Source organism: Mixophyes fleayi, chromosome 2, assembly GCF_038048845.1.
Source record: "Mixophyes fleayi isolate aMixFle1 chromosome 2, aMixFle1.hap1, whole genome shotgun sequence".
Classification (NCBI taxonomy): Eukaryota; Metazoa; Chordata; class Amphibia; order Anura; family Limnodynastidae; genus Mixophyes; species Mixophyes fleayi.
Window position 1 is genome coordinate 47629687 of NC_134403.1, and position 25928 is coordinate 47655614.

General features: G+C 39.8%; 1 protein-coding gene across 1 annotated transcript in view; it reads left to right on the forward strand.

The window, feature by feature from the left end:
* WASF3 (WASP family member 3) overlaps positions 1 to 25457 on the forward strand; it is a 30541-nt gene extending 5084 nt beyond the window's left edge. The window contains exons 2-9 of the mRNA XM_075198924.1: positions 14012 to 14154; positions 16055 to 16189; positions 18354 to 18507; positions 19525 to 19642; positions 20149 to 20333; positions 21567 to 21824; positions 22586 to 22947; positions 24508 to 25457. Coding sequence (XP_075055025.1) covers positions 14022 to 14154; positions 16055 to 16189; positions 18354 to 18507; positions 19525 to 19642; positions 20149 to 20333; positions 21567 to 21824; positions 22586 to 22947; positions 24508 to 24665 — 1503 coding nt within the window. The 5' untranslated portion in view covers positions 14012 to 14021 and the 3' untranslated portion in view covers positions 24666 to 25457. The remainder of the gene's footprint in view (positions 1 to 14011; positions 14155 to 16054; positions 16190 to 18353; positions 18508 to 19524; positions 19643 to 20148; positions 20334 to 21566; positions 21825 to 22585; positions 22948 to 24507) is intronic.
* The last annotated feature ends 471 nt before the right edge of the window (positions 25458 to 25928 follow it).

Below are 25928 nucleotides of genomic sequence, written 5' to 3' on the forward strand. Positions count from 1 at the left end.
CAAATGATATTGTATACTATTCCAGTGATGTCATTGCTAATAATAGAGCTCCCATGTGCCTGGGTTTTCCCACGGCATTCCTGGTTTTTTTTTTGCTGCTGGAAATGCTACACTCTGAATGCTTGTTGTCATAGTATTCAGACTCATGCATCTTGGTAAGAACTGACAAATGAGAGCATTTTATTGCATTAGACACAGAAAACGTAGCAAGGGGTTGTCTGTTATAGCCTGAGCAAACTGCTTGTCACTTCGGTGTTCGTGCTCACTGTCGAAACAGCTACTGAAAGTTATAAGAGGTTTTTATCAGGTTTGACTATGCTCCAAATTGATGTCCAACAATTTCTCACAGTTATACAGAATGAATAACAATGTTCAGAAAAGGGATATCTGTTGTACTGCAGAATAATATCATACCATGGAGAACGTTTCTGAAATCTAGTGTAAAGGGAAAAAAAATTGCATTGTTGCCCATAGCAACCAATCAGATGTTTGATTTCATTTTCTAAACTGTACTGTTAAAGTTTTATAGCTAGGATTTGGATCCTATGGGCAACACCATTATCTTTCCTTTGCTCTAGTTTTTATTAATCCCCCATTAAATACCGCACAGATGTAAGTATGCATAAATGCTGGATAATAAGACCACTTTTTCATAAAAACCATATAGCAAAACTATTCATGACTGGTGGAAAGTAAAGACAAAAAGATGTAGTCAAAAGGCAAAATTATGGCATGCCTGCTTACCTTGTCAAGGTTTACCCAATTATCAGGAGCCTAACCATCATCATTTATTTATATAGCACCAGCAAATTCAGTAAAGCTAGGTACACACTACAGACATTTCCACCAACTTTTTATGGCAAGCGATTTTACATGCGCTTGATGGTCCGATCGCTCGGTCCATGGACTGAATACACACTAGCCTCGTTTTGGACGATAAAGGGAAGAGCGGCTGTCCCGTTCGCGACTTTTTACAGCTATGTTGTCGTGAGCAATGACTGTAATTTCGTACTTACTGTTGTGGATCGGTGGGAAGTTTATACACACTACACAACGGAAACGAGATTGGAACGAAAATATTAAACGGTACGACCAACCAAATGAGGCGACAAGCATCCATTTGGGCAGACTTTCGACCATTGTGTCACTACACACACTGACCCGACTTTTGAACGAGCGGTCGTATGTCGGCTGATTGAGCCGATTATTGGACGAAAACCGTGTAGTGTGTACCTAGCTTAATGCTTTACAATTGGAAACACACAGTAATAAAATAATACTGGGTAATACAGACAGACAGCGGTAGGAAGGTCCTGCTCACAAGCTTACAATCTGTGGGAGTTTGATCCATGAGGTTAAGATATATCAACCATATTGCATATAACATATAGGGTTATTGTCTTGTGTGAACTGTGTGACATGCTTGAAATATTATCCTTTTTAAAAGTATTTCAGTGTAGATACGAGTGTAGTTGTTACATAATAGACAGGTGTGTGCTGGGTTACAAACTAGATAGTGCAACGTAGAGTTGCTCTTGTAGTAATCGGGGGGGCTCTGGGCCATGTCTGCTACTGCAAGGAATTGGCCTTGTGATTTCTTTATTGTTGTATTGAAGGATAATGTATTTAGTAATTGTATTCATTTGGTTTGGATGTAGAAGTCTGCTGGTATAAAGACTATTTCTCCATGTTGGTGGCTTCCTGGGATAGATGTATAGTGTTAGATTGTAGGTGTGATACTTGCAACTGTAAATGATACAAAACTTGTCACTGGGGGTGCTTAGGGTGACCTGTGAGTGAGCAGGGCTAGCAGTTTAGTGCCTCTTATATTGCCAATGGGTTCATTCTTGGGCATGTTAATTGCTTATAGATGCCTTATTTTGTGTCTTGCCATGTACAGTAGAACTAAGGCAAAAAATGTTCCTAGCTGGCTCCTCCATTTTGCCATATTCCTGGGGGGCTCCTCCGGCAGATGGTTTTCCCATGAATTCTCTGTTTCTCTGATACCCTGACTAGAAAAATGGGGTGTGAGCTGGAGAATTCTGTATTTATACCCCTTTCACACTGAGGCATGAACCCAGGAATAACCCAGGTAGTGTCGGTGTGAATGGGTCAACCCAGGTCATGTGACCCTGGTCACGACCAGGGTTATTCCCGTGTTGGAGCTGGATACGTTGCGGTATGAAAGCTGTTCCTGGGTTCTGTTAAAAGCAGCTCTGCTACGTCATCTGTATGAGCCTCTGCTGTCCCCTTTTTAATGACTCTTCTTGATAATGCAGACACGGCGGTGAAAGGCGACAACCTGGGATTTACCCAGGACCAAAGTGCGGTGTGAATAGATGCAACGCGGATTGAAACTGTTCATTATCACTGGATTTTGGCGAGAGGTGTATTACAGTACCCAGAGCTCAGGGGAAGACTGCATGTAGGTGTCCCCTGGACTCTAGCTAGGAAGGGGGCCTTACTGTAGGAATAATGTTTGTAATGATAATGAAGCTTTAAGTACTGTACATGAAGGGGATCTTGACACAAACAAATTACGTACAGGGACATGATACAGAAAATGAAGATAAACTGATGGTGTCATTTACATCTTTGGAACCATTCTGTTAGCCAAGGAGGTTGGAAATTTAAAACCTCTAATATAATCAGAGGGCATTATAAGGTGTGCTTATTTTCTTATGCTGTACTGAGCGGTCATCCATTTTGCTGTGTTCTCTAGGAGGTTTTATATTGATTTTTTTCTATGCTGTCTTGTAATCAAAGTTTGTGGTGACATAGAACAAACTAATCTGGCATATCAAAGAAAAGCCATCTGTCAGGTTATAACATTTTGGTTGATTGATGACCAGATTGCTGTTTTTAAGAATTCTGACACATTATAAATCTTCAGTGTAGCAGACTGTGTATCTATCTTTACAAGTATATAGCTAAGCATACACTGCGCTGTTTGCTTGACGGTAATTAAATAATAGAACAATGGACTTTCAATTTATCTAGTAAGGAGTAAAGGACATAATGATTGTTATAGAATTACACATGTGATCCTGCTCACACCGCCCAATTTGGGTAGCCATTTGTATGCAATCTGGCTGTATGGTGCTTAGGACACATTTGGCATCAGTAGAGCCTGTTGGTGCAGTCGGAAGATGACCTTGTGCCCATAGGCCAATAATTGTCATCTGACCACGTTAACCAACATGCCCAATAATGTTCCTATTCATTTCAATGTGATCATTATTGGGTATTGCAGTTGGTTTTTAGGCTACACATGAATATCATTGTGTGTGGCCCCATTATTCTGAGAAGTTGGTATTGCCTCGGCTCGACCCCATTATTCTGAGAAGTTGGTATTGCCTCAGCTCTGTTTTCAAAAGACTTTGGAAGCATGAAATAGCATTTTACTGATTATATAGTAATTTGTGGTTGATATTTACGCTGCTTAACCCCTTCGCCGCTGACGCTTTTCTCACACCTGTGCTGAACCTATTTTGGTACTTTTTGGGCTGGTCACATTCCAACATCAGTAATTTGTTTATACAAACTGTAGACCTACCTTATTTCCTTTCAGAATACTTTGAGTTTTCAGAAAATACCATTGGCTTATATCTCCTGACACGACAAAGGAAATCTTCCCAAAATGGCTAAAAAAGTGTTTTGTTTTATTTCTAATTGAAGTTGCAAGAAAGTGAACTAAAAGCAAATGGTGTTTTTCTTTGTTTGTTTATAAACTCAGGGTGTTATTGTCTGGTTATGACACATGAGTATCTAGGTGCCAGGATGGGGGTGATCGGGCACTTCTTGTATTTCTGTAGTATAGGTTGTTCTCTGGTGATACCAGACAATATCTTAGAGGCCACATAATTTAGAGGGTCTCCCCCCTCTTTCAACTGAGTGTAACCCTGAGTTTATTTGTCATCCCCCATCCCTGGACTTCTCAATGATTTGTGTTGGGATAATTGTCTGATAATGACTAGACAGTGACTTCATAGCGGGCGGATTGTTTGACAGAGAGAATTCCTGTCATTCAAACAAGGATATCCCATAGTATGCTAAGGACGAGTGGGGCATATTTGAGGTGTATGTGCAGGACAAGGCCCAGTCTTCATTGGCACTGAAAGGGTTAAAAAAACAAGTAAGGCACAGCGCTACTTGTTTGCATATTGCTTTGTGCTATCATTGTATATTTCTTTACTGTGACTCCACTTGCATGGTCAGCTCAGTACCTGCTATCACAATTGGATCTCCTTTTGTTGCATTTATTTTTGTTTTTCCTCAATTTACTGCTCATTTAGCTATAATTTATGTAGCCTACAGCAGCTGATTGGACAATCCATGCCAACTGTGCCAACCTTGTTCATAACTGTTTTCTTGGGTTGTTTGTTTTTTTTCTATTCGCAAACATTGGTCATCATGGTGACTGTAGCGTTTCCCTGTTCTATGCTCTGACTGTGATGGCCAGCTCTACATCTCATTGGTTGCCGCTTGGTGATCTTGTGTAGTATTCTGTAACATTGTACTACTATGCACTTGCCGAAAACTCCAGTGACCTCATAACTGATGTTTTCTAAGCGTGGCTCTGTCATCAGTAATAACTGTACTTTATAAAAAGTTGTGCTATCAATGCCACAATAATACTGCCTGATGCATGGAATGATATAACGGATGTGCAGGTGGTCACAAGTTAATATATCGGTGGGAGTGGAAGGTCACAGGTTTGTACACTACTGTGCTTGTCACAGGCTGGTGTACGGTGTGATGAGGGGCATAGGCTTGTATATCAGTGTGTTGGCATTATGTGGGCATAAGGGATTACCTGCCTGGTACAAGTATGGAATCTTTTATACGGGAGCCTTTTACCCAGACTGTTACAAAAAATACAAAGGGTAAGGGAGGGAGGAAGGGAGGGAGGGGAGGGGAGGGAAGGGGGGGGGGGGTACATTATTGCTACTGTTAAGTGATTTTTGACATCCGCACACACATGATCACCATGTTGGAGAGGAACAGAATGGTGGTGAAGTTTTGCAGAACAGACCTATTCAGAGGTACAATGCTCTGGCAGTACAATCTTCAAGGTCTACTTTTGCCATTCTGCATTGTATTTGTAAGTTTGGATTTCACGGAATCACTAGAGCTGGGATGATGGACAATTCACAATCCTTTCTTAACCACACAGTAGAATGAACACTTGAGGCCAAATTCCGCTGGCGAAATAAGTAAAGTGGAAAGATGAATATTTTGTGGAATAGTTTCGAAAATTCTGGTCATGTCTACACCATGTATTTCTTCCTACATTTACCAAGAGCTCTGCTAAACAACCTAATTAAGTGAAAGGCTGGTAATTTCATGTTGTGATATTTTTTTTTTAAGTGCTTAATGAAATTTTGTACAGGAGTTCATTAAAGAAAAGGGCAGGGTGTGGGTGGGTGAGTCTAGGGGTAACAGATACATGCATTCTCCGTTAATATCCATATCATACATCATTTGATGTACTTTCATCTCAGTCAGGTTTATATACTTCGTCAGTTCAGAAAGAGCTAGTAGCTAGCCCATAAGTGATCCATACCAGCCCTGGGTAAAGGAGCAAGTCTGTCAGTTGGGACACTGAGTGGCAGATTCGGAGTACGAAAGTTCGCTAAATGTGGTTTGTGGACCAGGCTTGCAGTTGTAATATGGTTTGGTATATTTTTGCAAGGACACTGGTAAAATAGACTGCAGGGTGTGTGATCTGGTCCAGTTGATGTATTTTGTATGGCCGTACCACTGACAGTCCATTTTCAGCCCCAAATTGATGGATAATCATCGATGATTAATACAGCAGTACATCTAGAGGTCATTTCTTCATTTTAATATCAAATGTATTGTGTAAAAATTCTAAAACATGACCTTTCAGTTAGATATTGGGTGTGTTTAGGTTTTCTCTTTAGAACAGAAAGTGACCAAGCTGAATGGACAGAAATTCCAGTAAATAGCTGACCTTATTTGTTAGTGGGCAGTTGGGTTATTTTGATGTACAGCTACAAGTCTCTATCAGATTTGTATACGCATCCACTGTATCTATCTATTGAAAACTTTTATGTGGAGAATAGGGGTACTTGAAAATATATGAAGGAAATTTGCTGATTCTCAGTATATGCTGAATTTGTTTTTTGGCAATCAATGTGTTTTATGTGCTACACCCGTAAAGAGTATTGAACTGTACCAATATTCAAGGAGTTACTAATTTCAAATAAGACTAAAGTGAGCGAGATGGAAAGAACAGACCAGTTTTAGACTTCGCTATAGCCTATATATCATCTCCATATGTCTTGCTGTCACTCTTTCCTTTCTGTTGCCTGGTCTCTACGGTGGAGGTAGTTATCCAACCCTAGTGTTTTGTACACAGCTTGCACAATTTGCAGTACAAAACTGCTGGCCCATTACTGACTGACTGCTGGTCCTGTATCATAAATCTTGCATAGATTTGTCCAGAACTGGTGAGGTGTCTGATATGTTTGTTTTTAGTTAGAGGATGTATATGAATTAGTCTCGGCTGTTTGTGGTACACTTATGAACTCCTCCTTTTTCCCAAAAAGCAATCATTGATTTTTGAATGGCAAGGTTTCCGGTCGGCTCATTAATTATTTTTCACTATGGACGTTAATAATTCATCAGCAGTGTCTTTCATCTTCTCTGATTCTCGCTCTATCAGACTGTTCTTGAAGGGAACAGTGGTCAAAGTCGTTTTTTGTTTTTTTTTGTAAGGTTTACACAGTAATTTGAAATAAAAAAATGTACTGTGAGTAACCTTTCTGAACTGGTTATACTTATGTACAATATTTTATCCCCGTGCATATTGTCAGTGTATCAGCTTATCAAAGTCTGGAGTGAGACACTTGTCATACGTGTGGCATAAGTGTGAATTAAGGCATACGTGTGAATGTTAGAAAAGGCAGTGGTGTGAAATACAATGGAATAACATTTAATCTCCTAAATAATAATAAATAAAAAAAAATCCTTCCATCGTGTGTCTAGTGTGCATTTCGAGGAGAATTTACAGAGCTTCACTAGAGATTTTAGTGTTACGATTGTGGGTGACAAATCACGACTTATAATCAGTTACCATGTGCTTTACAAGCTGCGGAGACTCGTTAAGCACATCCTGACCATACTCTTAGAGTTTATTATTAATCGTAAAATGAAGAAGCCCTAAAAGTCACGTGGAGCAGGTCCAGTAGGATTCAAATGGTTATGAAGTATGATTTTGTTTCATACAAACCTTAATTAATTCTGCCTAGAATATATGTTTAGACACTTGTTGTTATTTGTCTGTGCATTCTAAAGACAAACTTAGATGTGTCTATTACCTCTTAACTACTGTTGGACCCAGACACATAGTTGTCACACTTCTCTTCCCACTAGGTCTCTACACCAACTATTGTTGATTGGTGGGATACTTCTGGGAGGGGTATGGTCTCACCTCTTCATTATAGACCAATGAATTCCCCCACCACACCCAATTTTTAGGACAGCATTGTAATGGGATATGTTAATGGACAGAAGTCGATATTTTAATGAGTAAAAATGCTGTAACGTTACTGGTTGTGCCTCAGTGAATCCACCTATCCACACTGGGTTTCTGCAAGCCGACAAGTTCATCATTCACAGTGTGCTTGTCTGATATAGACATACCTGCTGTAGACAGATGAAACCCTGCATGATGGACATATTTGGATAAATAAACACTTTAAGCCTTTTTTTGGTATATTATTCAGTTTACAAATACAGTTTTTGATGTACACATTTATAAACTTGACTTGCCCTTTAAACGTGGATTCACATTCTACTGGATGGTTTGGAGAAATAAAAGGGCGCCACATCCCTACTCTCACTGAAGATAACCAAATGTTTCCTTATCAAGTACCAAAATTCTTTATTTGCATAAAGCACTGTTCAGGGTTCTGTCTGCAGTGCCCCACCACAGTGGCTGTCTTACTGTAGGCAGTGTTATATTAACACATAATGTGTCATTTATTTCTTATCAGACATATAACTTAATTTTCTCCTAATTTTTACTTTTCTCTTTGTTAAACTAAAGTGATTGTAAAGTGTTGTTGTTCTGTGCTGTCCATGAGCAGGTGTTTGCTAATGAATCATAGTGATGTCTAAAGTCTGTTCCTCACATTATCTCCATGGTAACCACTAGTTAATCAGCACGTGTATATAAACACTGATCAGTCGGGCTGGGTACCTTAATCCGATTGAGATAAATCCGACACCGCATACCCAGACAGGAACACACTGATGGTGTGTTCCCCGACAGGCTCTTGACAGCGACTGCTTCTAATACATACTTGAAAGGATTCCGATTAATGAACATAACGGCCGCCTACAATGACGTCTATTTCAAGAGCGACTTTATTAATGTGTTAATTTATGGTAGTTTGGTTCGACAATGTACAAGCCCTTGTAAAGCACATTGTAGAGCCGGCACCTCCTTAAATTAACAAGTTAACACCAACATTAACACAGTCGCTCTTGAAATAGACGTCCTTGTAAGCGGCCGCCATGTTCATTAATCGGAATCCTTTCAAGTGTGTATTAGAAGCAGTCGCTGTCAAGAGCCTGTCTGGGTATGTAGTGTCCAATTTGTGTGCACCGTTATTAGGACTACCACCGGATCAGTAACAACATTAAAACCAAGGACAAGTGAATAACATTGATGATTATGTTACAATGGCACCAGTCAAGGGGTGGGATATATTAGGCAGCAAGTGAACAGTAAGTTCTTGAAGTTGATGTGTTAGAAGCAGGAAAAATGGGCAAGTGCAAGGATATGAGCAACTTCGACAGTGGCCAAATTGTGATTGCTGGACAACTGGGTCAGAGCATCTCCAAAACGGCAGGTCTTTTGGGGTGTTCCCAGTATGCAGTGGTTAGAACCTACCCGAAGTGGTCCAAAGAAGGACAACTGATGACCCGACAACAAGGTCACGGGCACCCAAGGGCCATTGATGCGTGTGGGGAGCAAGACCGCCTGGTCCAATTCCACAGAAGAGCTGCAGTAGTACAAATTGCTAAAAAAGTTAATGCTGGCTATGATGGAAAGGTGTCAGAACACAGTCCATTGCAGCTTGCTGCATAGACACAGACCGATCAGAGTGTCCATGCTGGCCACTGCCAAAAGCCCCTACAACGAGTACCTGAGTGCCAGAACTGGACCATGGAGCAATGAAAGAAGATATACAATAATAGTAGAGTGTGCTTTAGCTTGCATATATTGTAGAGGTTTGAAGGATTTATTTTTTTCCACAGCTAGCAGCAACCTGACGGGGTGTGTCTGCAGTGAGCGTAAACAGAACACCTGCAGAGAACTCCTTTTTAAAGACAAGTTGGGATTGTCATCTTTCCATCAAATTAGGGCGCTGGGATGAGTGTAAACTATTTAAACCTGGCATTTTCTTTTGTACAGTTTTACCAATGCCAGAGTGTGGCCGGTGTCTAGAGTTGGTCTCGGTCTATTTAGCATTAGGGTCACAAGAAAGTGTGTGGAGCTTTATGTTGTTTACTTTGCCATACTGACAATAAAGCAAAGTAAAAAAGCAAGAGGTTGTGTGTGTGCATCATCAGAAGGGTGCCAATGCCACAAGAGACAAATAGATATACGGTATTACACCTGTCTGATCCACTCTCCTCCTCCTCATCCTTTCAAAGCCTATGGTTATTCTTTATCTATGGAGCACTGATACTGCCATGCTATCTGTACTTTTAATTATAGTGCGTAATATATTTTTTTCATGAAAGTAATGTTTGTTTTCAACAGTCTTCAAAATAAGTCTAACATTTGATTTTATTTCTTAATATATAATGAAGCTTAAAACTTACTTTATTTTTGTTCTGATGATTTGCATTGTATTTTGACTTCACTTCAACTTTTGTTCAGCAACATTAGCCAGTGGCCTTTGTATAAATAGAATGAGTGAAGATTAGCTATCCGATTTAATTTTTTTCTAAACTGTGATATAGAACACCTGCAAAGTCAGTTCTGCCTTCTGCCGTAGTGGAGAACTGGGCTCGCCAACTAATTTCAGTGGTTTCTTGTTGCACATCATGTGTATGTATTTTAACATCTGCTTCATACATAAAATGTGGATGATTTTGTTTTCTCCTCTCTCCTCCTGGTGGTGTTGGTCTTTCAAACATCCATCGCAGAATGCTGTTAGAGATGGGTGCTTGAATCGGCTAGAGCTGTCGTTTGACGTTGTGGGGTCGAATTTTGTATAACTGTTGCCCCTACAACATAAATGGTTACCAAAGGAAACGGGAAGCAGCTGTTGGATACACTTTGTTAGAGAGTGGATCTCCCCAACTGTTAATGATTTTAATCTGTTCAGGATAGCTTGTTGGTGGCATTTTGTTATTTCAGTCCTCTTAATTTGTGATAAAATAGTTTTAAAGCTTTTTCTGAGACCACTTGTATGATCAGAGCTTTGTAATAGTAATAAGGCTGTTTCTGTGCAGGTGAAGGAAGCACACATCTCCTAGACTTCTTGGTTGAGCCATCTGGATCGCCAAGTTCAATATGAGCATTCGTCTCCATAAGAAGAGGATTAACATGTCAGCAGCTTCTTTTACTAATACTTTAATCTAGTTGGTGTTGCAGGAAGAGAACAAGTCAACAGACAGACCTTTAAATATTTCAAGCCAAAAAGCAATGTAACAGAATGAGTTATTGAGTTAAAACACAGCATACTGCAGAAAGGGCTGTGTACACTCAGTAAATAGAGTGCGGTATCCTTCATGATATGTAAACCGCAGACATTACATCACCTTTGGCTGCAGTAAGGGCCGTGCTATCATACTTGCAGTTCCATTCCATTTATTATTTATTAACCTTCATATAGTGCCAACATTTTGCACAGCACTCTACAGAGAATGTATGATTATTCACGTCTGTCCTAGCCCTGTGCGGCTTACAGTTTAAACTCTACCACACACACTAAATTATCAATATTGTTTGAACTCTGGGAGGAAACCGGGGCACCCAGAGGAAACCCAGTGGCAGGTACGAGTGGTGCTCTGTACTTTGCAGAGCACCAATGAACAGACTTTTCCACCCATGGAACAAAACTGAGCCCTCAAGTCAGTATGTTCTGTATAAGATATTTAGGTTTATTCTTGGTATATAGTTATTTACATATGCATTTGTGAATGCTGCAAGATGTTCCTCTGGATCAAGTACTGAAACTGTTGTGGTTCCCTTTTTTCCCGATGAGTGTATAGTATGTCACTGACAATGACACGAATAAGAAAGCATTTGTGGAGAATATGGCTAGTGTTGGTGTTTTACCACATATCTTAGAAATGTGGAATGAAAAAAATAAATTGTATAGTTTCATTCTCCTTTCTAGAAGGAGATGCAAGAAAAAAATTGGAATGTATAAATATGAATTATTTGTTGATTAATGCAACAGGTCATGCTATTTGATGATTGGCACTTATTCCTTGGGTATTTTTATTTAACTCTCCTGGAAATGTATTTTCGTTTGCAGAATCTTTCTGAGCCTCATGCTTCGTTTTGTGGGGAAATAAAAAAAATCATGAAACTCTATATTCCGTATTTCCCCATTGATAAGGCGCTCCCATGTATAAGACTCACCTTAATTTTGGCCCCGAAATTTTAAAAAATATATTACGGTAGCTTTCAAAAAGTGTGCGGAGATTGGAGGGGCCTGCTGCCGGCGGCTACACACTATGTGCAGGTCTGTTCCGCAGAGACAGGCAGGGAGAGTGTGCTGCCCGGCTGCTCTGATTGTGTTTTAAACACAATCGGAGCTGCTCTGATGGTGTGCAGCCGCCGGCAATCGCACCTCTCCACTGCCACTGTAACGCTTCCCCCCGGATCCCCGCTACCACTGTATAAGACGCACCCAGTTTTTAGACCCCAAATTTTTGGGAAAAAGGTGCGTCTTATACATGTGAAAATCTGGTAAGCTTCTTTATAGCTTGTGGATGTAAGAAGTCTCAGGTATATCCGCGGCGTTAAAACTACTACCGTTATAACGGTAGTAGTCAGGGAGCGGCGAGCTGAAATCCAGCGAGAAAACTACCGGAATAACCATTTTTCTGCGTACTATTACCGGAATAATGGTAATAGTGTGCGGACTGCGAGATTTTCTGTGTTTCCATCGACAATTGAATATGCCCTAGTTAAAGAAATATTGCGTATAGTGTGTGTGTGTAAAATATATAGATAATTTTACACAACATTCCTATAACTCTGAGACTACTTGCAGCCACAAGCTATAAAGATTATATATGGAGTTTCATGATGTTTGTTTCAGCGTCAAAGCTGCTATTGGTTGAGCTCTAGCATATTAGTCCCGCTACCATCATGCTTGGTTTATCTTCACCATAACAGCTCTGTTGTCTTTTCAGCTTCCAGTGTTCATGAACCTGCATGGTTATATGCACATTTATTTGTTCCTCCGTGTCAGATGCAATGTAGTTTAGGTTGTCAGATTGATTTTATTCTTTACTATACTGTGCAGTTTTGCAGACACAGCTAATCCAACTAATTAATTAAATCCTGAATATGTTTTCCACAGTGCTTTTGACAGAGCTTTAAGATTTCAAATTATATATACATATATTTTTTTTCTTTTTTCTCATTTGGCCCAGATAGACTACAATCTAGGGTATGTCACACAATAGCCTGTGTATAGCTGGGAACTTCTGTAAAAAACATGGCAGCTAATGTATGTGTTTGGGTGAAAGTGAATCTTTGTTTTCTTTAAATAGCAAGTATAGCACCTCCTTTTTTTTTATTTTTTTACTTGTATCTGTCACTTTTATTAACTGTCCTATGAATCATTATTTCCTTTTACAATGCACAGAAGAGACAGAGCTCAGAGGGGGATTCCAAAGCCTACTCACTACAGTTATGTGCCATGTGACTGGTTGCCACAGTAGTCCATGTCATTGTGCGGAATTCTAAATCCTTAATAGCAGCCTAAAGAAACAAGCCAATGGAATAGGATAAATACTAAAAGTCGTGTTATAGCATGTCAGTGATTTATGTAAAATAAACACACCATTTCTGTTAATAGGCTTGCTACTTTAACTTCTTCATAGTAGGGTTCTATTGGTGGAGTAAGTATTTTTGTATTTTAACTCTGTAAAAGGTGTACATAGTGGTGTTATTCTCTTTAGAGTATTGTATTCGGATATGGAGATCAAACTTTTTTCTGGGGGGTATAGATGAACTAGAGAGGGTACAAAAGAAGGGCTACCAAGTATTCCACCTTCTAGATCGTAGTCCTTTTTGGAGGCTCTAATCCGGAACACCTTGAACCTTGCAGAGGCATTTTGACAACCAATAGTGCTGTACATGTAGGTTTGCAAGAAAAGGCAACATCTGACTGTAATTCTTGGATGCCAATTGGCAGCTTCACCTAACATCTGCCTTCACCAACAGTTTGTTGAATTTGTCCCTGTGCTTCCAAGTTCTATAGTGGGTCCCAATGACAGATATAAGAATAGTGGGGTCCCATAAGAGGACAGCCCATCTGAGGTCTCTCTGGAAGGAGGGCAGACTTGGACGTGGGAGTTCAGAAGTATGTATACTTGAGTTGAGTCCTCCAACGAGAGATTGCTAAGCTTATGATGTGTATTAAGAAACTTTTCATTAACCCCCCCCAAAAGTTTGACTACTGTTTTGATTTGTGTGTAGTATTCTTAGTGATGTGACTATTTTAGATTCATTCCAGACTGTTGCTACATAGATATTGATGAAGCTGAGTAATTATTCTCCAGCCTCATCCCTTTATTCAGGCACATAATTAAAAATCTGATTTCTGTAGAGATCTATAATCTGCCTGCTGAGATACAAAGGAAAGTAATTCCAGCCCTGGAAAGGGTTTTAGTTAGAAGGCACTCTCATTTTAAGCTGGCAAATATCTCTGATAATGACAAACCTGTCCTGTATTTTGGCAGTTTCATGTTCATGCTGATTTTTTTTTTTTTTCCCCAGTTATTGAACCATGCCGCTGGTCAAGAGGAACATAGATCCTAGGCACCTCTGCCGGGGAGCAGTGCCGGATGGGATCACCAGTGAACTGGAATGTGTAACCAATAGTACACTTGCTGCAATCATCCGACAGCTGAGCAGTCTGAGTAAGCACAATTTGTTGTTGTTTTTTTCATTTAATAAATGTACAAATCAGAACGGTTATATTTGGAGGGGGGGGGCTTCCAATTACATCAGGCAAATTCTAAAAAAAAAATTTGTCTCCTAAATTATTAACTTTCTTTCCATTGAGTGCAAATTATTTTCTCTCCTTTTCCTGCATCACCCTCCCCTGTGTTTAATTTCTGACCACTGGTGCTTATACTTGTGACCCTCCCCTGTATTTTGAAACCCCCTGCCCCTTGCCTTGTAACCTCTGCTCCCCCAATGGAAATTTGCCTTTTAAGATTTATTATGTCACATGTTTGAGGAGTTAATTTGAAGAAGTTATTGATCAAATGAAGGTTAAAACACGGAGCGGTCGCGAAGTCAATCCAAGGCGATGTAACATCGTGGATATCTCCTCCCCCCCCCTCCCCCTTTCCCCTCCATACGAGGAGAAATCCGCTATGTTCAGGTACCATAGCACCGGAAACCGCGATGTGCTAAGCATCACAAACAGATGTGGTAAACTTCTTTGGTCTTTAACCAATTTGTTCCAGAACCACTTCATATGTGGGCCCTAAACTGTTGTTCAGTGTCCCATCAGGAAGGATTAAAGAATTTAATCAGCAGACTTTTTAAATGATCATCTCATTAGTCAGTGACTGACTGAACTGCTTCAGCAGCCTCTGGTGCTGGTATGTGGTCTGAAGGGCATGGGTGTCCAAATATGGCCGTTTGCCCACGTGTAACTATAACTGACACCGAGCTGGTCATTTTGAGGCTAAATTAATATATACAATTTTCTTTTGAGTATTTTTAAATGGACTGCAGTGCAAAATTTAACTTGTAATGTGCCAGACAGTGTAGTTGAAGTTTTAAAGGGAACGGACGCGCAATAAATGTAAAATACATGATTTCTGACCACATTGTATCAAACTGTGTACAACAATTGACTACATGACAGGAGAAAGTTATTAATGGGTGGCTACATGTCAGCTGCAGAGATTGAGTTCATAATCATTTGAAGCGTTACTTGTTTGCTGTATTGTAACGTTATACCATGTACTGTCTTGTTTGCCTTCTGTACGATGCAGCCGACCTCATGTGCCGCCCTATAAATTAAGTTTAATAATGAGGATAATAAAAGCAGAGACTAGAATAGACTATGAATTAAGAACAAAACTGTTTCCAGTGCTTAAAAATACTGTAAACTGCAGTGTACTTCTATAAAATATAAACTAGCATCACAATCTTAAGTTATTCGGTAGAAAAGAACAGACCTTTATATATTTGTACATATATTCATATGTAATCCTATACAGCGACCCAATCTAATGTAATCCTATATAACTGGGCACAGTTAAATACATTCAACACAGGACACTTTAAAAATAACGTTATTCAATGGCAAATAATAAATAATTCCTAAAACCTTGTACCAGTGGTTCCCAAAACCAGTCCTAAAGCCCCCTAGCAGTCCAGGTTTTAATGATATCCATGGTTTTATCAAAATGACTGAATGTAGTTCCCTGATATCTGTATATACTATCGGGAAAGGTGACATCTGTCCTGCGGGCTGATAGAAATAGAATCAAACTAGATGTTCCAGCTTCTTGTTGAAATAACAAATGCAATATGCAGCATCATAACTCAATGGTGTATTTTTATTGTTCTGGTCATCAGTCCTTGTATAAAGCATTGCAATAATTAAAGGGACAATACGCCATTTATTACTGTACAACATTTTCACACTTATGCTTTTCTTAGCCTGGCCGAATCAGAATACTGGGCATCACATGGTGCTTGGGGGCAATAAATCTCTGGGGAATCTATGAACACGTTGGCAGTCAGATGAGCACACTTTGAGAGCGAATGTGTTGACATATTTTCTCCATTTGGCAGGCAAACATGCAGAAGACATATTTGGAGAGTTGTTTAATGAGGCGAATACTTTCTACATCAGAGCGAATTCCCTTCAAGACAGAATTGATCGGCTCGCTGTCAAAGTCACCCAGCTGGATTCAACGGTGGAAGAGGGTGGGTGCCCGTACAGAAGCTGCTCTATTAGAAGTACAATACATACAAATGCTATTAATTACCCAGCGGCAGCTGCCTCCTAGCAGGAGCTCGTCACTGTCCTCCCAAGAAGCTGAGCGTGTCGTTGCTATATAAAACGTTAATTGGCCAGTAACATATTGCAACAAACTGCGTATCTACCATAATTTGTATGACAACTTGTTCATACTTCGGGAACGGCCAAGTTTACTCCCACACAAATGTGTTTAATGACTCTTTATGGGTTATAATTGCATTTATAGCAGTGTGTAATTGTTCTGGCTTGTAGAACTAAATTATTCACTAGTGCCTTAGATCAGTGGTTCTCAAACTGCGAGGAGGGGGGTTAATGGAGAGTGATGCCTACAATATCTTACCTGTGCCTGGACACACATGATTTTCCCTCTTGCATTTTTGCTTTTCAAGTCAAATTAGGAGAAGTGGAAGGAAACAAACACACCAGAAAGTTGGCACATTGTTTTTTTGCATTTCAAAACAGCACAAACAACAAAGATGGAAAAGAAGTGTTGTGTGTCCAAGGCCTTAATGTAGTAATAACCACGAAAATCCAGGAATAGGGGAAAGCATGACAGATGCACAGGGCACTAAATAATAAATATATATATTATGAACCTGTGTGCGTAGGCTATTTTAATATGTAATTTTAATAAATGTTGAACAAGAAGAATACAGTGATAGGTTCGGAGACAGTATTATATTGCTTATAACCTGGTATTCAACTCGAATACATACACAAAATAATAAAATGTAACAACATGCATATATGAAGGAAACATCTAACACATCCCCTGAAGTGGTGGTATATGGGGAAGATGGATCAGAGTAATGTGGGATGTGCTGTAGGCGGATGGTGTTGGTTTTCCTACCCTTCTCTGTGATTACCGGGATCTCTGTTATAGGTGAGGCTTTGTTCTGTCTGGTAATGTGTGAAACCCGCTGAGGAAAGTGCTGTGCATGCACTGTTGCAGGTTTTGCACAGAATGACAATGTGTATTATATATGTGTTCTGTGTCTGAGAGCTGGTGCATTGTAGCGCCCTGCAGGTGATCCCAGAAGTTATCCTCTGAAATACTTGTCCGGTAGATGCCGTTTGTGAATGCAGAGTGTAGATTAGCAGCAGGGAGCTCTCACATCTGTGGGAAGGTAGATACAGAAGCTTTCAGTAGTAACCTCAAGCTGTGAATTGAAATTAGGAGGTGAAAGGCACCCTGCTGGCAAGTTTGGCTTGTTCACTATATACAAAAGAGAAGACGGATGGAGGCAATAGGAAGCAGGAGGATGGAGAGGAGAAATTACAGCATATATAATACGTGTAAGATGGCAATAGGACTGTGTGTAATCATTGGAGTCAGATTCTGAGGCTGGGAAACTGCAGTTCTCTACGGTCTTTGTAAATCTATTTCCTGTGCCCCAGAAAAAGATTAAGAGCCTGAGTCACTAAGGAGAGCAAAGCATAAAAAAGGAGTAAATTTGCATCTGGGCAAAACCATGTTGCATTGGAGGGGGTGGTAAACTTAAAATGTGGATACAGATTTATAGTTGGGGATCGGGCAGGTCCTAGATCAATTTTAAATTTCAGTGTAAAAATAAATCTATCAAGTATTTGTGCGCTACCTGGAAAAGCAGCCAGCCGTTTCCTTACGTGTAAAATATTAACTAATTTACACCCCTTGCATTGTAACATGGCCTGGCCAGGAGCACACTTACACTTTTTTTTTTTTTGTTAGTTTGTTTTTAGCTTTGATCTCCTTAATGATTCAGGCCCTGAATGTCTTGTTAGACAGTGGGCGGGGACTAGTCCATAAGACAAAAGATTTTAGACACATTTGCAAAAAAAAATGTTGAAGCTGGTGGCTTAAAAAAACAACCACAAAGAAGACAGTACAAGACCCCCCCTCAGCTAGCAGAACTGTGGAGGTCTCTTATCCAGGCTTCTGCTAGTTTGGAGATGCCTCTTTGTCTCCAGCTGCAGCAGCCAAGGGGTTGCTTTAATGACTTCCGCTGCTGTCCTCTGCAGCTGAATAGATGGCCAGCAGTGATATCATCTACAGGTGTTATGGGAAAGGTGTGTTCATGTTGTATATCTGTTTCTTAACACTATTTTTTAATATTTCTCATTCTTTAGTTTCCCTTCAAGACATTAACATGAGGAAAGCTTTCAAAAGTTCCACCATCCAAGACCAGCAAGTGGTATCCAAGAACAGCATTCCTCACCCGATCATTGACCTCTACAACACCTGTGACAAGCCCCCTCCCCTCAATATACTCTCGCCCTACAGGTGAGTGACGTCAGGACATGCTCTTGTGTAAGCAGCCTGAAGTGAGTCGTAGTCTCTCCCCACTTCCTGGACGATGAGCCGGTTGAGTAGAAGTGGAAGGGAAGCTGGAAGCTAAATAAGTGGCTGTCTCAGCAACAGCTAATTATATTTCACTGCTCCCTATAGCTGCATTCACGGGGCTTCCGGGGGACGGTTTTTGAAGCTGCTTTATGTTGTTCCCAGGGAGATGACCACGAATACAAGTTTGGCTGAGCTCTAGATGGTTTTAGAGTTGCCTTGCAGTATATATTTTTTTCTCCCAGGTTGTAAGGCAGTGCTATACATATACAGCAAGTCTGATATTGTTTACGTGCCACTCTTTTTCTATGGTGCATTAAATATCCCATGACCTAGTGCCACCAGTGTTATGGAGTAGCTGCCTTCTGTTCAATGTATATTAGAAGTGAACTTCACTTTTTTTTTTTTTTGTTTTAAATCTTGACCATTTAAAATTCATACAATGTCTTCTAACTTCCAAAATCCATGTGTGTCTAGTTTTACTTAAGAGATTTAGCGGTAGATTTATCAAACCTTCTAAAAAGGAAGAGTGGAGATGTTGCCCATGGCAACCATCAGATTCTAGCTGTCATTTATTTAATATATTCTAGAAAATTACAGCTAGAGTTTGGTTAGTTGCTATGGGCATCGCCTTCATTTTCCTTTTTTACTCCTTATGGGTAAATTTATTAAGCTGCGGGTTTGAAAAAGTGGAGATGTTGCCTATAGCAACCAGTCAGATTCTAGCTGTCATTTTGTAGAATGTGCTAAATAAATAATTAGAATCTGGTTGCTATAGGCAACATCTCCGCTTTTTCAGGCCCACAGCTTGATAAATGTACCCCTTAGTGTAAATTAGGGTGCTAAGATGGTGAGAACCTCACTAGGAGAAAACGGCCATAGGGCAACTCTATCAATATGTCTGCCATTCTGTATTAGGATTCCACCAAACCATCCAGTTCTGTACTCTTGTGTTCTCAGAGATGACAAGAAGGATGGCTTGAAGATTTACACAGATCCTTCCTATTTCTTTGATCTCTGGAAAGAAAAAATGTTACAAGATACAGAGGATAAAAGGAAAGAGAGAAGACGGCAGAAGGTAATGGTTGTTTAAATACATGTTTGTTACTCTTTAAGATCAGTATGCAGCCGGTCTGCCCTGTCGGCATGCTGGGCCTTGTAGTTCAACTGTACACTGTAAGTTCTATCAAGAGCAGGGTCCCTGTGATGATGGGTCCAATTTAAACTTATCATGTTAAACATGTGAACCTGTTTTTTTAATATAACATATTTTTATATATAATATATATTATATTCTTTGTTTCTTTTATTTGTATAGTTTTATATAACCTGTGGATTCTTGTACTAGACACAATTAAGAAATGAACGTTTGAGACTTGAATGCCTTTTTTAATTTTTGTCGTGTTTTTTTTTTTTTTTCATTTTTTATATTTTAAACAGTTACTGTTTAATCCTTATAGCACCAATATATTTTAACTGCACTATAAAAAGTACATACTGCTACTATTAGATATTATTACTGAAGGCTCGGGCATGTATCTGGGTGTGCCCGTTCTCTCTAATGCCTTATCTTTGCACTGTTAGGAACAGAAGCGTGTGGATGGCGTGGATGGCACCACACGGGAAGTGAAAAAGGTCAGGAAAGCCAGGAACAGACGTCAGGAGTGGAACATGATGGCCTATGACAAAGAACTCAGACCTGACAACAGGTTGTCTCCTAGCATATACCAAGGAGCCTCTTCCGAAGGATCCATGTCTCCTGACACTAGGTCTGTCCTTCCCTCTGTCAGATCTCCTCCACAGAACCTATGTATTACACTATGCTGCTCTGACACCACCACAACTGTTCACTGACTGTTTCTGATACATCTTGTTTTTCTACCTTTTTATAACTGATTTTTATTTTATATATTTAATGTTGTGTTTTGCTTTGTTTTTTTTTTAATTAAAAGATGAACTATTTATGATTGGAGAATAGGAACATGTGAGCCAATACACTGTATCGGCTCACACAAAATGACCTGTGTTCGCCTGGCGGAATGTCCCATAACTCACTATTGTGTTTTTTTCCGTTTGGATGCGTTTGTCTTGTGTTTCTTCCAAACGCATCATGTTGTGTACTGGCATTAAACAGAGAATACTCACATGTAGGTTTGTTTTGCCTTTGGTACCAGTTATGCATTTTATTATGAACCTCTTTAAGAAAAGACACAATTGATCATCACCTTTTTGAGGTTGTTTCAGAGAACTGGATGAGGCAGGGGGCATTACAGAAGACCAAATATTAGGCTGGTTGGTTCTATTTCTTTTATTGTTAATGCTGTGCCTGCCTATGCAGTGTTAGTAGTGTAAGTGGAAGATATTCTACAACAGTGGTGGAAATCGTGGTTAGATTACTCCATATCCTGTAAACACGCACACGTTTACCTCTTTCACCAGAAACGTGGTGGTATATGTTTTGTGAGGTCTGGAGTACATATTTACCCCCACTGCTGGGGAATATCCCCCCCACAGCATGTAGAAACAGCATGGTGTTCACATTTTATTTTAATTGAACTAATTTTGACTGCTTAAATAAGATAAATACAGTTCTCTTTTTATACTGACAAAGTTGTCTTAAATTGGCATTATAAAGAGGGGCATTAATCATTTCATACACATTTTCTATGGAAACTTCTTTTGGTGTAATGAGGAACCATTGTCCTCCCCAAAACTCACCATATTTATTGATATTTTTAGAATTCCTTTAAGCTAAGTAAAGGTATTTTCACAGGGTAACATGCATGTTGCATACTTTACTAAACCATGTTATTTAACTAAAAGTTTGTAAACTTGGGATATATTACGCGTGTGTGTCTGTGTTTACTTTTGTTGCTAAATGACTTACGATATTCATTATAGTGTGGTATTGATGGTGCTTTACTTTTCTTTTAGAGGAGGTGGTGAGAGAGGAGAAAGGACTATTTGTTAATAAAGCGTTTTTATTTTCTCCCCCTTTTAAGGTCTCACGTGTCTGACCTTACAGAATACTCCTATCCTGCAACTCCAAACCACCACCAACATTCCATGACGCCAACCTATGTTGGGTCAGGAGAGTCATTGCATCATGTAGGCACCAATCAGGTTCATGAACATGACTACAGGTCCTCTTCTGGAACACTAAGACACGGCACTCTAAACAGACCACAACAACCTCCACCACCGCCTCCACAAAGTATGGATGGGCCACAGCAACCCCCAATGGTATCTTCTGAATGCAGGTAATCAAATGTGATGTATATTCTCTAACCATCAAAGGAACTTACAGTATTTCAATATTTTTTCACCATATATTTTTTTATTTATTTTTAAACTCAAGTTGTCGTGTTCTCCTTTGTTAGTCAACACCTCTCTGCATTTCTTGCCTCCCTTGTTGCAAATAGGGAAGGTGGCATTCGCAGCACCCACCCGTTACCTGTTGCTGTAAGTTGGTCTAAACTGCGTATGATCAGGCAGGGGGAGTCATTCCGACCAGTTTGCAGCAGCGGGTATCTTGTGTATAGGATAACTCCCACCCCTCCCTCTTTTCTATATGGGGCAGGACATGTAGTAAATGGAGGACAGTGTAAACCTCCTAGAGGTAATAATGAGTTAAGGAGTAGTAAAAAAACATATACCTTGGGGAACAGTACAGCGTTTGATTGCAAAATTGGGTAGCAGTCGGTAGAATAGTGCATTTTAGAGTGCCCAGTGGCTTAATTACTCTTCTGTTCTCTGCCCCAGAACTTCAGTGGGTGGTTTACCAAATGCAAGGTCACAGCTAAATGTTCTCTTATGGAAGCAGCTAGTAAAATGTTTTGCTACAACAGCATTTGTCAGTCTTCTCTGTAATGGCAAAAATGTTGAAATTGATATTCCTCTTTGTGAGCTCTGCCTTTGAGAACTCCCTGCATTTGTAATGTGTGTATGATTTCAGCAAACTGCTGTTTGTAAGGTGTAACACAAATGACAAAATGTCTAATTAATTTGAAATCTTTCTAAGGAGGGTGCTGCCGCCTCAGATGATGGAATACTACCCACCTGGATCGCCACCTCCTCCTCCGCCAGTCATTCCTTCAGCTCAAACTGCTTTTGTTAGTCCTCTTCAGCACCTGGTCCCCGGATCCCCAGGGGGTCAGATATCTGGGTTTTCATATACGCCTTCTCCCCCTCCCATTGGCGTCGGTGCTACAGCTACTCCTGGACCTCCCCCTCCTCCACCAGGACCTCCTGCAGCGGCTTTGTGTCTCTCCTCCTCCCCAATGCACTTCTCCAAAGTGTTAGAAGCCAAACGACATGACGGTGCCCATCTGCTTGGCCTGACCAGTGATGCCCGAAGCGATCTTCTTTCTGCCATCAGGATGGGTGCGTAAAACTGTAGAAAGTACTTGATTGTCTTTGCATGAAAATTAGCCATATAAACTTTTTAGGGAGAATGTAATTGTGCGTAAAGTCCTGTCAGAGCCTTGGATGATGTGCCGCACACTTCCGAGCATTGCGGTATGTAAAACATTGTGTCAGTCTGCAATGTTTTAGTGCTGTAACATCCCGCGGAACCTCATCACAGGACGCACTACCCTTCTTTTTTTTTTTTTTTTTTTTTTTTTTTTTGTTGCTGTTGCCCTTTTGATAGTTTTATGTTGCCTAATGTGGAACTGGTTAAATTGTCAGTTTCAGCCTTGAGAAATGTGAAGCTTTAACGCCTTGATGCCAGCTTTGGTTACACAGGACGTTCAGCATTCTGACTGAAAACTAGGAGACCTTATAAAACTTGGGAGCAGAGTAGAAATAGCGTGAGGTAAATGCTGGAGGCGTCACCACAGCATACATAATTGTGGAATGATGTGGGTGTCTGTCTTGGATGTGTTTTGTTATAGTTGGGTTACACATTGAGAGGAAGGCAGAAACATAAATATAAAGATGGGAAAAATAAAAATAGCCTTATTGGTTATTTTAAGCCGACAACATTGATAAAGGGTATGTGGTCATTAAGTTATGAGGAAAGGTTAGCCAGTTTAGGCATGTTTACTTTAGAAAAGAGGCGTCTAAGGGGAGATATGATTACTATGTACAAATACATTAGGGGTCAATACAGAGAGCTTTCATGGGAACTTTTCACCCCAAGGACCATACACAGGACACGTGGTCACCCCCTGAGGTTAGAGGAGAGGAAATTTCACAACCAGCAAAGGAAGGGGTTCTTTACAGTAAGGGCAGTCAAGATATGGAATTCATTGCCAGGGAAGGTTGTGATGGCAGATTCAATAGATATGTTTAAGAAAGGGTTAGACAAATTTTTAGCGGAAAAGTGTATCCAGGGATACGTTAATTTAAATTTAAATTAAAATGAAGGATAGTAGTGGATATAGAGTAAAAATTTCAAAAGCTTAATTGAAAAAATTTGGGTCGTCTTGGTATGTTGTATCGGTACTGTAGTTGTTGTATCCAAAAAAGTGATGAAGTGTAATAAAATGGATGTGATGTAAAGGTTTTGGCCAAGGGGTTCAACAAGAGGGTATTATGAGAACCAAAGGGGTGCGAAGCTACAGGTGTTTGTTTGTTTTTTAAATTATTTTACTCTAACGCTTTTGATAAGATATTTTGGTATAGATATGGCCTTGGTATACCTAATCTAAAGAATGAACCTTTGTGTCCCTAAATCTGTATGAAATAAATTGCCCATTTAAAGGCGACCTTTCTGAAGATTCTCCATACTTGTATGTCTCATACATTTTAAGGCAGCACTAACATCACACCTTTGCACTAGGATCTCTTGGCGTCACTGAGGAATGGATAGGCTGCATTCTAAAGAATAATTGGTTCAGCCTACGATGTGGCTGCTTTCTATGAGCATTCGTCGGTCTTCACAACTGTTGTGAGTTCAAAACTGTTATGTTAAACATAAAACATGTTTTATATCAACAGGAATCCAACTGAAAAAAGTACAAGAGCAACGTGAACAGGAAGCCAAGCGTGAACCAGTTGGAAACGATGTAGCGACGATTCTGTCCAGGCGTATTGCAGTAGAGTACAGCGATTCTGAAGACGATTCAGAATTGGAAGAGAATGACTGGTCTGACTGAAATCCATTCATGTAAAACGGATGTAATTCATCTGCTCCCAAAATGATAATTTGAGAGCGTACGTGTTGGCTGTTGGATCAGCCAGTGAGAGCCACCAACAGCTGAGTGCAGTGTTCTCCTGCCATCTGTGTGTCCCTGGCTCGAGCAACGTGCACATACACAGGAAGACACCCAGATTTTGGCTTGCAGAACAGCCCTTCAATGTACTAGATTGCATGCATCAGCCAATAGGTAAAGAGGACAGATTACACTTTAGCGAACTATAGGTTGTGTACTGAAATATTTGTAAATGTAACGGGAATCACACAATTTTGTAGCCACTTTGACGTTTGTAAAAGTAGTTTAACCGCCACAGTGCAAAATACTATTGAAACTCAGGGACACTTTAAGATAGTACTTGGTTGTTCTAGTACTTACACTGTATTGTAACCTCTAGTTGTATTTTACTGTTTTACAGACCTAAAGTGAACACATCACCCCCACACAGAGGCAGTTGTCACATATTCCAGATAATGCAGTCAATCAATTCACTTTCAATTAATTAAAACACTTTGAACGTTCCTAGTGATTTGATAGGCTAAATTATCACAAATATATATATATTGCCTGTCTCCACTGTGTGTAGGCTACTGGTATATTTCGCGTAAACAAGTAAATGAATCAGTCCTTAGTACCTTGCAAATGAACACATTTGTTTATAACTGTTCCCCGTGTATTATATTGTAAAGAAGTTCCACACAATGAGCAAAAGTTAAAACCCATCAAAATAAATATTGTCCATGTTTTTCCTACCGAAGTAGTTTGTTTAAAGTCAATCACTGGCTGAAAGTGATAGAAATGTATTGTGGTATTTTTGAGAAACTGACTACTGTAAAACACTGATGGGTATTTTGGAAATCCTACATTTTATGAGATATTACAACCTTTGCAGTGTCTGAATATACCAGTGCAATGCTGTATTCTGCTGAGATTTTTATTCTACTTTTTTATAATATATCCTCATAGTACTTTTTATGCTAATTTACGTGCATGGATTTAATTTTATCCATGTTCTGTGTTTTAATTGATTTCTAATATGTTTACAGTAGACACAAATATTGGGGCACTTAAAAGTGTATGTGTTACCTACACAAATGGTCTGATGTCATTAGTAACTGGTGTAGTGATCTGCTCATACATCCCCACTGTCCTGATTACGGCAGGACTGGTTCCGCCTTCTCGACTGCTAGGTAGTTTGGAGGTATTCCCGCTGGTGTGCAGAAC